At 42.1% G+C, this 12,768-nt stretch overlaps 3 protein-coding genes across 8 annotated transcripts in view; 2 read left to right on the forward strand and 1 right to left on the reverse strand.

Annotated features, from left to right (window-relative positions):
* Positions 1 to 12,768, forward strand: part of LOC116306931 (KICSTOR complex protein SZT2) — a 66,246-nt gene that overhangs the window by 48,244 nt on the left and 5,234 nt on the right. For 2 of the 3 annotated variants that reach the window (XM_089030564.1, XM_089030565.1), the window contains exons 53-57: positions 9,498 to 9,782; positions 10,209 to 10,289; positions 10,618 to 10,716; positions 10,948 to 11,022; positions 11,824 to 12,037. In XM_089030564.1, the coding sequence (XP_088886690.1) occupies positions 9,498 to 9,782; positions 10,209 to 10,289; positions 10,618 to 10,716; positions 10,948 to 11,022; positions 11,824 to 12,037 (754 nt within the window). Of the gene's footprint in view, positions 1 to 9,497; positions 9,785 to 10,208; positions 10,290 to 10,617; positions 10,717 to 10,947; positions 11,023 to 11,823; positions 12,038 to 12,768 lie in introns of all 3 variants that reach the window. The other variant, XM_089030566.1, reaches the window with a different exon arrangement.
* Positions 674 to 9,004, reverse strand: LOC148911015 (uncharacterized). 4 transcript variants are annotated; one of them, XM_089030568.1, is made up of 4 exons: positions 8,865 to 9,004; positions 8,431 to 8,491; positions 7,705 to 8,071; positions 674 to 940 (listed from the first exon to the last, which is right to left on the reverse strand). In XM_089030568.1, the coding sequence occupies exons 3-4, from the start codon at positions 8,018 to 8,020 to the stop codon at positions 882 to 884; spliced, it is 375 nt and encodes a 124-aa protein (XP_088886694.1). In that variant the 5' UTR covers positions 8,021 to 8,071; positions 8,431 to 8,491; positions 8,865 to 9,004; the 3' UTR covers positions 674 to 881. The 4 variants fall into 3 exon arrangements, 3 of the variants coding, with proteins under 3 accessions (XP_088886694.1, XP_088886695.1, XP_088886693.1); XM_089030569.1 differs by lacking the exon at positions 7,705 to 8,071; XM_089030567.1 differs by lacking the exon at positions 8,865 to 9,004 and having other exon boundaries at positions 8,431 to 8,652.
* Positions 4,135 to 5,692, forward strand: LOC148911016 (uncharacterized). The gene has a single exon (XM_089030585.1). The coding sequence runs from the start codon at positions 4,135 to 4,137 to the stop codon at positions 5,578 to 5,580; it is 1,446 nt and encodes a 481-aa protein (XP_088886711.1). The 3' UTR covers positions 5,581 to 5,692.

Below are 12,768 nucleotides of genomic sequence, written 5' to 3' on the forward strand. Positions count from 1 at the left end.
TTGCAAAGAGATTTGAGGCAGACTCTGTGTTCCATGTGGTATGCTAGTGCTTGAGGAGAGCTTAGTACCTTGTAGCATTCTTCGCAAGTAAGGTTGTGTGCGTTGTTTCGGCGACAGACTTTGTTTTTGACGTGGTAGGAACAAGCTTGCGCGGTAGCAAAGGTCTTATTGCAATGTTCGCATGTCGTTTCTGTCGCGCGTTGCTTAAAGCAGACCTTGTTTTTGACGTGGTAGGAACGAGCTTGCGCGGTAGCAAAGGTCTTATTGCAATGTTCGCATGTCGTTGCTGCGCGTTGCTTGAAGCAGACCTTGTTTTCGGTGTGATAGTTAAGTCGCTGTAAGGAACTGAATCGTTTGTTGCAATCGTTGCATGTCATTATAGTAGGGTGTTCTTTATGCCTTATTAATGATCCTACTTCGTTGTTGCTGATAGGGTAGGGTCTCTTAAGGCCTTTAGTTTTAATGATAGGGTATTATTTCTTAATGTTTTGAATGTTATTAGGCTTATATTCTTAAGGCCTTTAGTTTTAATGATAGGGTATTATTTCTTAATGTTTTGAATGTTATTAGGCTCATATTCTTAGGGCCTTTAGTTTTAATGATACCTTATTATTCTTTAATGATATCTCATTAACATTACTTAATATAATAAATAAAAAGAGGATAATATGAAGGACCCTAAAATAAGTCTTTACGTAACGTATCCTAAGAAAGAATAATAAGATATTATTAAGATCTCCTTACATCACCGATATACTACATCAAAGTTAAGGCGCAGGAGCCTGGGAGGAATTCTAGTTACCCTTTCAATATATGGACTGCATTACATGTGAACTACCTGCCGACTGCATAATTCGTGAGGAGAAAAAATACACCTGTCCTCATTGTAATAAGGTATTCCCCGAAGGATCCTTTGTTGGGCATTGGTGTCCCACAGATCCTAAAACACAAAGAACTTTAGTTTACAAAGAGGATCTGTAAGGTATGTATATGGAGTGCATGCGATACCGTCAAAAGACCATAAGCACCCTTTGCGGTAACTGCGGTCAAAAGCTGTCCACCCTCCAAGCCTTACAATATCACCGCGACAACAAAGTCTGTCTAAAGAACTACTGCCGCCGCTGTGATGAGCCCTTCTTTGAAGAGAACTGGCATAAGTACCGCTGCCGCCGTTACCACCTAGAAGGTATTGCCTGTGAAACCCACGGTGACATAGCCGAACGCTGTTGCCCCCTTGAAACCTCCCGGGCGCTGACAAAACGTAAGAAGGAAATTGACCAAACCTTTGTAGGCTTTGACGACGTTGAGGGCGTTAAATGGGAGGACAGGGAACACTGGGAGGCTATTTGCGATCGCTGTGGCTGTCAACGGAGCGGACAACATATTTGGTGCTGTCTATACGACGGACCACGTCCTTTAGACCATTACCTGGCGGTACGAAAGGCTTGGAAAAATGAGAAAGATATATGATTCCTCAAATCGCAGCATTCGTAGGAGGCGTCTTAATTACCGTATCCGCTTACCAGATAACAGAAAAAATGAGGTCCGCCGTAGCAGACCAATACTTAACCGCCCATGAGGATGACTTCTAATCGCACAGAGGATTAGCATCTACCTTCCTTTCAACGTCGAACTTCCATCGACCGCTGACCTTACCATAGCTGCGTATGTGTGTGAATTCCTCACCTTGAAGGACATACCGCACGCAGTCCGGTGCCCACAGTGTGCACTCTTTACCGTCGTGTTCCAAGACCAACCTTAAACGGCTAATGTCTTCGAACACAACATAATTTTTTATTCTGTATGAAATGCCTTGGACTAATTCACGCCAGTGTGTCTGTTCAACTATCATTATATCTATGAAATATTCTTTGGTGAGTCCTTAACGCATCCTGCGTCTTAAAAGCCTTAATGCACCAAGGACAAGGTACGCGAATGCCTTCCGCGTAATGGTCGATCTCCCTACATATAAGGTCGTAATCATTGCACACCATAGTTAGATAACCATTTGCTTCGTATTGTGCGAGTAATGCCTCTTGTTTTGAGGATAATACGCCGTTACCCTTAGGTGTCTTCAACTCCAAGCATAACCCATTATATTTTTTATGTGCATTGAGAACTAAGATGTCAGGCTGACCTGCCTGGTAACCTTTCTGCCAACATACTATTCTTTTGCTAGCTGAGTCCTGTAGTTCTCCAAGACCTGGTGCCAGCAGTAGGATAGGGTGGAATCGACGTATGTAGTTTACGACCTTCTTATGCAGGTCAAATTCATTTTCTATTTTGAATATTAACTTATTAGGACTGTCAAAGCGCCGCTCTATTTCATACTTACCTGTTTTCCTGAGGGTAGGGAGAACATCGCCTAACACCCATTTTCTGAACTCCTTAGCTACGGACTTTTCAGATCCGAATATTAACTCATAAAGACCCATTTCAGTGATGTAAACGGTATGTGGTTGCGCATTAAGGGTGTCAGTCAGATTGACACCCTTTATAGACCCTAAAGTTACCTTGTTTTCCTCTGAGACGTGTGCTCTAGCTGCGTCCCTAGAGTTAACGTAACCCAACGCCAAAGCCACCTCCTTCGCTTTGAAATAAAGTTTATCGCCTTGCACTATGCATTGCAGTTTGGTGTTGTTGTTTTCGAATACGCGAAGCATTATATACGTAAGAGATATTTTTTATTGGCTAAGGGAACGAATCAATATGCAACACTCTTTAGCTGATTCATTTCTACAGTCAGTTGCGCGTCAGAGACAACGAAGACGTATGCGTTGATCTTGTCTGAGTCACTTGCGCTAGTGTTTGGGTCACGCTTGATTTCCAGGGTAATGCCGTCCTGGGTATTTACCAGACGCAATCCCTGCCCATGTAAATCCTCGTCGTTGGTGGTTCGCATGTCAATCCACAATGCATACTTATCGGTAAAGAACTCGCCGGGTGCAACTTGATCCCCAAACTTTCTTTTTATTTCCCTGTAGATGTCTGAGGGCTTCATTCCCTGCGAATACACCTTATTTGGAACTCCATTGATGCTAATCCCGACGTTGGTGATGTTGGGGTTATGAAAGGCTTCAGAGTCGCGCTTACCAGCTTCATAAGGTTTAATAAATACCAACATCAGCCCTGTAAGACTACGACGTGGTAAATTAATGCTCTGAGTAATTACCGCGTCTGTCTTATCCAGGAAACTAAAGGTTTTGTACATTACCGCGTGGTCGTACAAGAAAGCCTTTCCGGAGCTGTATTCCATGCCAGCGCTGCGTGCTAAATCTTCGGAATGTATGGTTTCATACTGCAATTCCAGGTTGGTAATGGCATATGGAGGAATACTTCCCGACAACGCAGTGCTTAACCCACCAATGATGTTAGTTATGTTGGCTAAGGTCACTTCAAACTGCAACTCACTCAACTGTCTAGGATAATAAACTCCGTGGCTGGTAATAGCCTCAAAGTCCAATGGTATTACGTATTTAGTACCATAGGCTGTTTTAATGGCCTTTGCATCTGCCACGTCAGTTGCATCGCCAGAATCGGTAGGTTGTGTCTTTGTGGGAGTCCTAACCTTACGTAAGATTGTGCTACCAATACCCTGCTCTATCTTTTGTGCCCTTTCGAATGCAGTCAACCACAGATCTTTGTAGGTGGTGTAAAGGTCATAGTTGTTTAAGTCTAAGAGGGATTCCCCGGCAAACTTTACTCGCATCTTTGAGACGATGTTGCGACCAAGGTTGTTAACGATAATCCTTTCATCTGCGACGGTAGGTTGCACCGTCAAATCAAACCTTAACGCCAAGGTGCCAGGAACTAACACTAGGTTATCTGTTAGTCGAGGCACACCTACGTACAGCGTTTCTCCAGGTCTAGCGCTGCTGGGGGTAAAGGTGACTCGGTGAAAGGTGCGTTCTGCTTTCAGTCCGCCAACCTGCTTAGGTAATATATTGGGGTTTAACTTTGAGCTTATCATATATAATGGAAGTAGAAGGAACAGATTTTGATCCCACCACTGAAGAAGGTCAAGTCGATATTAACGACGAAGAATATGAAACCCTGCTTCCTGATGACAATGTAGACCCCCGAGGCCTTTTTGATAAATTGCTGAGCAAGTATGGCGTCAGGGCCCGCGATGCTATGCGTTCCTTGAGAGATAAATTTAGGTCTAAGAACCCCCACACGCCTATTCCAGAATACTTACAAATGGAATCCCTTGGCGTGCGGTCGGACTTAACAGCGGACCTCCTCAATGACCTAAGAGAGCGATACCCAAACATAAACCTGGCTACTTTGGACTTCCAAATAGGAGACAAAGGGCAGGTTCAAGTTAGAGAATCGGGTAGGGAAAAATGGCACAACCTGTATCAAAGGAGAAATACCAGCCTGCTTAACAACCAGCTTCCAAAAGGAGTCACAAATGCGCTTGGAACGCCCAACTTGACGATGCTAAGCACTTTGACTCAAGAGGAAACAAAAGTTGCTCAAAGGACCTTTATTAGAGGTATTTCGAAGCCTGGCTACAAAGATGCCCTCAGATCCGCAATCAGACTGCAAGAGGAGCGCCAGGAAAAACTCAACCAATTAGAGACCGTCAAAGAGGAAAAAAGCAAACAACTTGAAGAACTTCCAAAAGATAGCGACGCGACTGGAGGCTTGGTGAGCTTCTTGCAAAAGGTAAAAGCTGAAAAGGAAGCACTTCAAAAGGAAATGCAGGAAAATAAGGTAACCATCAACGACCTTAGGCGACAACTCGACGAAGCAACCAAGAAAGGGGGTAATGTCGATAGTCACTTTAATGCCGTCCAGGAGGAAAACCAAGCATTGCAGGGGCGTATAGAAGAATTAGAAGACGAATTCATGAAACAAAGTAGGTTAACAACTGCAAGCCATGTCGCCGAAATTGCAGACTTTAGAGCTAGGCTTTCTAAGCTGTTGGAAGAAAAAAGCACCGCAAGAAATCAGCTAAGGGCTGCTTTGAATGAATCGGCGGGAAAAGACGCAGAACTACAGCGTCTGGGAAAAGAATTGATGGAGTCTGTTGACAGAGAAAGGCAAGTAATGGCGGACAAGGCAGTGGCGGAGGAACGAATACGACAACTTCAACAGGCCGTCGAAGACCTGGAGGGGCAAATAGAGCGGCAGCAGGAAGTAGTTGCGGACCAAAATCGTCCCGAAGAGGAAAGGGAAGCTGCTCAAAAGGAAGTAGAAACCCTTCAGGAGCGCCTTGCAGAATTACATACGCAAAAGGAAAACCTGGAAAGAGAATTGGGGCTTACCACCAAGGAAAAGGTAAAAAGAGCCCTTTTGAAGTATGGTATTCCACTGGCATTCGCGGTCGCTATTTCGAGCGTAGTAGGAGTTATCCTATCCGCGCTTAAGGCTACAGGCGCGGGCGTAAAAAAATTAGGTAATGGACTAACGGCCTTAGGAAAAAAGATGGCAGCCGGCCTTCCTGGGCTGCTGGGTTCAGTTGTTTCCTTGGCACTTAGGGCTGGCGGAGAACTGTTGAAGTTCGTGGGGAATAACATTTGGATATTAGTAGTAGCTATTGGGGTGGTACTCTTGAAAAAGATGAAGGTTTGATCTTATCTGGGTACGTTACTGGTGGCTTATCGTCGTCGGGAATCCGAGGTGTCCTCGACTGGGGATAAGTAAAGATAGTATTCGCGCCGCCTTGATAATGCGAAACTAAAGGTATGAAAGTCATAGTACTAATGGTCTTATGACTCCAGGTAGCATCCACCGGGGAGCCAGCTGCCGGATAGGTGGTATTTATCCCAACGATACCCGAATGGGTTCTCCTTGTGTCGCTTGGACGAATTTGAAGCCTCGCATGTTGACAATTAGCTATTATGTGAAAAGTCACCGGTGTTAGGTTCTCCAAGCTCGTGGTCGTGGGCTCAAAAGTGAAGTGGGTTAAATGCCTCTTATTTTTTTTTTTCCTGTAGGGTAGTAGTGGGTGGTCATTCTCATCAAGGATTCTAAACCCAACATTGCAATCATTCCACGCACTAATGTTAATAGTGCATATGATAATACCAAGACCTCCAACCTTCACCTGCAGGTTGGTATCATGCCAGCTATCGTCAGAGTACTCCTCCTCCTCTAAATAATGAAAAAACGAATCTTCCTTTACATGTGGGTTATTCATATATTTAAAGGCTAACTACCGTAAGGGCGCTAATAGTTTTGTGATTATAAACGTAATCTCTTTTATCATCTATGCTATTTATCGTAACCCTCCCCGTATCGTCTACTCTTATCTGCAGCTTTACCTTCCCATGACAATCGGCGACCATATGAAAAGTCCAAACCGATAGATTTTCAAGGCTGCTGGGGTTGGGCTCTACGGAGAAATGCGTAGGCTCCCTGTTATCATCTTTTACGCGCATAGGCTGTAATACTCCATTGTCGTCGCAGAAGCGAAATCCTACGTTGGCATGACTACTTGCGCCAATGCAAATACTACAAAGGATTAACTTCTTTCCTGAGTAGTTCAAATTCACTGACATACCCGTAACATCAACCCAAGATGCCTGGGTGTATCTTTTCTCACCTTTGTAAGTCGTATAAACACAATCTACTCCAGCCATGTAGGGGTTGTTCATCGCCATATATAATAGCTCAGACCAATACTTGCAACTGTTAAGCCGGCTTTTAGTAAGTTATGGTCATATTCCTCAGGCATAACCTTCTTTACTGGTTTCTTTGGCAGCACCTTTTTTAATGGTTTTTCTACCTCTTTTTTTGGTTTCTCTACGAAGTGAGGAATGCTCTTGGTCATGTCAGAGTTCACGTCATTCATCCCAAACTTCATATCCTTGGTAGCTCGCTGCAGCTTATTGTTATAACCCACAACGGAATTGGTGTTAATAACCAAATTACTTGGCATTAACCAACAACCAGGTGACAAAGCATAATCCAGTCGTACTTTAGACTGCTGCACCGCTAATTGATATCTCTGCACCGACTTGGATATGTCGTTCTCTATTATTGCTGACTCAAATAAAGTTAGGAATTCTTCTTGCGTTTCCCGCGAAGCACCTTGGGATCCAACGATGGGGCTGCGGGTATTTACCTGCGCTCCTAAGATACAGTACACGAATGCTTCAATGCTGCGGTTAATCCTGGCTAGGTTCCTTAGACCTTTTCCTTTCATCAACACGAATGGATCCCAAGTGCCGAGGTAGTTCGATTGAATTCTGGTAATTAATGAATTATTACTCTTATCGCCACCCATATCACCAAACTCTAACTCATTACTTGGGTATTCCTGATGTCCGTAGTCAGCCGGCTTCTCACCATTGGCACCCCAAACGTAAACTATACCCAGCCCATGCGTCTTACCCTCCTTATAACGAAAATCTTTTTGCTGTGGTTTGAATTCATTAATTAACCTTTCCAGGGCTGCGGCGTCATATCGATTATTCATTGGATTAAATGCCTTATCTCCCGGTAAAGGTACATTAAGCTCCTTCAACAGCCTCCTAACCGTAAAGGCAACGTGAAACCGCATAAATGAAATGTGGAACATGTCCGCGGCAACACCACAACCTTTAGTGGCGGCCCAGACAGCAAAGTTTAACTGCTGTGGCCAATATCGCATATTAGGTCCTGCTAACCATTCCCTGGCCTCTTTACCTGACGTATGCTTTAACATCGTATCCCCATAGATATTCCTTACTACTACGTCAAATGATTGCTTACCCACTGAAATCTTCAGGAACGTTACCATCGTTTCAAAGTCGTTTACACCACCTTCAGCATCGTAAAATGGGTAATCTTCCTTGTTCATTAATAAATCCCTTGGAAAATTAGGCTGTACAACCGGTAAATGCTTCACCTGATCGACCAGCGTAGGTTTTAAATCCTCATTGCTGTACATTCTTTCACCGTTATAGTAAATACCATCGGGTCTTCTTTCGAACTTACTAGCACCCGCATGTGGAAACCTTTTCCTAAATTCTCTCCAATTCCAGTAATTTTGGTTGTCGTGTATATCATTCCCAAAAGCGTCGTACATTATATATAATGGATGTTATAGCATCAGCACCTCCTCTCTATCCTGATTTACCTAATGAATTGAATGCCGAGAACTTTCGTTTGAATAAGGTAAATCTAATCCTGGCTTACTTGGAAGGGCAAACTAAACACTATGAAAAAGTCCAAAAAAAGTACGTCAGAGCCCGAAGCATTTTACATAAAATCGCGATAACTTCCGGCTCCATGTCCGTGGCGTTAACAGGCACTGGCGTTGCTACTTCGCTTACTGGACCTGGGGTAATTGTTGGAGTTCCTTTAGCTAGCGTCGGCGCCGCCTGCGGCATCGTTTCCGCTGTTACAACAGGCATTATGAAACAGTTGTCAAGCAAAATATCCAAGCATGACACGACAATAGCTCTGTCAAAGGCTAAAGTAAATACTATCACTGACCTTGTCTCAAAGGCTTTGTGTGACAGAAAGATAGATGATGTAGAATTCTCGCTTATTCTAGCTGAAGAGGAAAAGTATGAGAAATTAAAGTCGGATGTAAGAAATAAAAAAACAATTGTAAGAGATCTTTCCGAGGAATCTCGCAAAAAGATCTACCAAGAAGCAAAAGAAGAGCTTCAAAGAAAACTCGCTCAGTAAAGATTTGCTTTGAAAAGAGCGTGACAGGATTCTATTTGCATATTGAACGCCGGCTGTCATATGCAAATTGACTTAATTACATCATCGCCTTGGAATCCATTCTAACAGGGGGTGGTTGGGGTCAATTTTGTAAAATATTTCATAGATTACATCAGGGTAATAAGGAATATCCTTATTCAGCTGACAAAACATCCACTCGGCTCTGCTCATATCAGAAACCTCAGGAATAGACTTACCGGTAATTTCAGACAAAAGATAGGGAATAGCTTTGTAATACTTCCCTAGCTTTAATTTTTCTAGCGTTTTCCGCAGGCTTTGTGGCGTTGGCTCTTCTAAGTGGCCTATAATTCTTTCCATTACTTCGTTGTCTAAATATACTGGCTGATGACCTTGAATGTGACTCATCCAGTCTCTGAAGTATTTTATTCTTTTGTATGGAGTCTTCTTACGACCTCCATTAGCATAATATTGCTCTCTGGTGGCATTTGGTACGGCATTACGAATATTCTTACCACACTCGTAACATTGTGCTGACGTGTCGTCTTCTATTTGCATTTTCTTACCACAACACCAGAAACCCTTGGGCTTGGGTATGTTAATTTTAGGTGCTAAGCAAACTATGCAGAAGTTGTTTACGAACTCTTTACATTCATGCATCGTATATCCAACAGAATACCTTATACTTCGTTTGCAGTACCCAACACAGCAGCAGTAAGGGACTTTTCGCGGGAAATCCCGTAAATCTGCTGTACCCGCGTTCGTAATTTCCCGGGTAAAACCCGCAAATATACGGCATCAATCGCGAGTCCCCCTTACTGCTGCTTATAAATGATTTATAATAATTATAATTTTATTGATTTATTTAATAGGATGATAAACTTAAAATCCTCAAACGTTCCTCTCGATTGATTCACTACTGCGCATGCCCGTTGCTATTCCATCCTGATTGGAGGAAAAAATTACAGAACAAATCGAACCAAGAATCGACTGAAGAACCAAGTCTAGAAGCAGAGCAGGATTCTATAACAGACGAACCCGAAGAAAGCTGGCACAAAGATCTTCGCTCTGCGTTTATGCAACAGTATATCCAGTTTATGCAGTCCTTGCAGTTCGTTGTGGTGCAGACTAGGCCTCAGTCACCTAAACCTGCCAAAGGGTAAGGCAGCAGATTGGATGGAACTAGTATTAATCTTTATTATACATTTTACCTCGCTTCTCATTGGTCGAGAGACTACAGCTAATCCCTGATATCTCGCGAAATTCACAGGATAAATCTATTATCCGCAAACAAATTTACAGATAATAGATTTATTATTACACAGCCTACGGCTTAGGCAGATAACACAGCCATGGTCGTGATAATTAACGAGATCATGTTCTACCTCATCCAATTATTGTATATTGTCATGCGATAAATAGCGATGTTTTTTCCCATTAAAATTCTAGAACTACGATTCCTTTGCTATGGACGCATCAGGCCTAATTACTGTGAGCCAGATTCGTTATTCGACAATTTGCCATATTCTGGGACAGTCACTTTACAAAATGTTAGGTTGATGCGAAATGTTTTTCTTATTGGTGGTTTTAGTTCCAAGAAGCTTTCTCGTCGTGCTGGTCATTCTAAAACCAAGAACAACGCACCAGCTGATTACAAGAAGCAGGTATAATAAATATTAATTGGGGGGGGGGGGGGGGGGAGGAATGAAGTTTATGTTATTTGTTATGTATGTTATGTAGAAAGGAAGAAAAAGAGAGAGAAAGAAAGGAAAGGAAAGTGGAGAAAAGGAAAGTGAAGGAAAGAGAACGAAAAGAAAAGAAAGTTAAGGAAAGGGAAAACGAAAGGAAAGGAAAGGAAAAACGTAGAAAGGAAATGAAATAAACGAGTAATATCGTAGAGCAACTGGAGTATGCGATATGTACTTGATATATGGTATAATTGCATGCTGCTTTTGAAGAATAACTTTTATTTATATATCATTTGCTTCTCAGCCCCTGTCTCGCACCAGCTCCGACAACCATCGTGTTTTTCATCAATTCCTACAGAAAACTTCGTTTGGTGGAATTATGCTGATGGAACTGCTCTTTCAGGTAAAAACGAGATGAGACCTGTGTTTATCTATCCATCTATCCCTGCCATCCATCCAGCCATCCAGCCATCCAGCCATCCAGCCATCCATTCTTCCATCCATCCTTCCATCCATCCATCCATCCATCCATCCCTACCTCCCTTTCATCTAGTTATTTATTCCCCTGTTTTAATTATCTATCCATTAGTTCATTATCTACTTTTCCCCCCGTGATTTTATTTATTATTTCCAGGGCTTGTACTTCTATGTTCGTCTGTATTCCATCGACTGTTCTCGCATCCCATCAGGAAAGAACGTCGGTCCTCACGTAAGTCTTGATAGAAAATTGTCCTATTTCATAATGACGTCACAAACTATTGTTCTAACGGTAGGGATCATGGTCGCTTGAGGGGGATGGAATGACAACAACACATCTAAATCACAATGAAATTTGGTTTATGAGCTGGTGAAGGGAAGAACAGCTAAATATTACGCTAAATATCTCGAAAGAAGAGAATTAAGCTTAAATTTAGCCTACATTTCTATCATGTTAGCCGATGTAAACAAACCGCGACGTCATTATAAAATAGGACAATTCAACACACAAATGTATGAGAGAGTCGATAACAAAAACCCCACCAAATAAAGAAAATTGCTCCTACGAAAAAATTTTTTGCATTTAATTTCCTTATATTGTGAGAAAGCTATGCTTATCTGGTGATGTATGAGATTGAATGTACGAAGGTCATCTCAGTTACAACTTTTTACTACCGACCGACGACTCCATTAAGCGACCTACTTTCGTTTTCCAGGTCCCTTAACTAACTAAAAAGTCTATTTTATTGGAACCTCTTAATACCGATCGACTTTCGTTTTCCAGGTCCCTTAGTTAACTAAACAGTCTTTTTCATTGAAACCTCTTAATACCGATCGACACCCCATTATCCGACCTACTTTTGTAATTTTCTAGGTCCCTTAACCAACTAAAAAGTCTATTTTATTGGAACCTCTTAATACCGATCGACTTCCCATTAACCAACCTACTTTCTACTATCGACCGACCCCTCCACTAACTGATCTACTTTCGTTTTCTAGTTTCCTTAACTAAACAGTCTATTTTATGCCTTAGATTATCCGTATATTCCATGAGGATTGCTCTCATTACAAAGACTACGTCCATTTATTATCGTTTAACTATGACTTCCACCTTCGTCAAGCCCAGTCATACCTGAGTGGACTGCAGATGATCTTTCACGAGGGCTACAGAATCATGGATCTCCTTGCTGAAATTCTCCGAAGACACCCTGATTATCCAGGGTTTGCAAGAAACCATATATGCAAAGGTAGGATTTCTCTGCTACCTAACACTGCCCTTTCATTCACTAAATTTTTGGCACTAAAGTGAGCCTTTATTTAAATCAAGAAAATATTATTATGAAAATATTATTATTTCCTTCCCTTTTTATCCAAAACTAACTACTTATCTGGCGCAGAAGCAATTCAAGGGTTTAACATTATGGTATCAGGAGGGGATTTGGTCCATTTTAGACCCTATACACGCTTCCTCAAATTGATGGGTTTCAAGCATTCCCAAGAGAGTTAAAAGACAAAAACATGGTGGCCATTGTGGTACCGTTAACAATGGATGCTAATGAGAAATCTTTTGTTAAATGGTACTAACATGGCCGCGATGACGTAACGTGCAAACGAAGAATGTTGCACGGAATAAGCCTGAAGCGAGATGACGTTTTACCCCCCGTCTCTAGACCAGAATCCTTTTCACACTGCTTTTGTTCTTTAATTATGACTATTGTTCCTGTATTCTCTAAGGAATCAAAAATTTTAATATGAAAGCATTTTTAAAACTATTATGGTATAGAGTCGGGGGTAAAACGTCATCTCGCTTCAGGCTTATTTGCAATATTTTGCCATAAATACTCCAGTTTCGATTTCTCTTTGCTTAGCCTTAGTCTCGGGTGTGTGTTATAATATTATTCAACCAAAACCCGTGGCATTTTAATCAACTCGTATTGTTCCGTAGTACGTACATTCCTTACTATACAATGGACCTTAT

The sequence above is a fragment of the Actinia tenebrosa genome, unplaced genomic scaffold (assembly GCF_029948245.1).
Source record: "Actinia tenebrosa isolate PJP-AT-01 unplaced genomic scaffold, QUT_ActTen_1.0 PGA_scaffold15__27_contigs__length_11533743, whole genome shotgun sequence".
NCBI lineage: Eukaryota > Metazoa > Cnidaria > Anthozoa > Actiniaria > Actiniidae > Actinia > Actinia tenebrosa.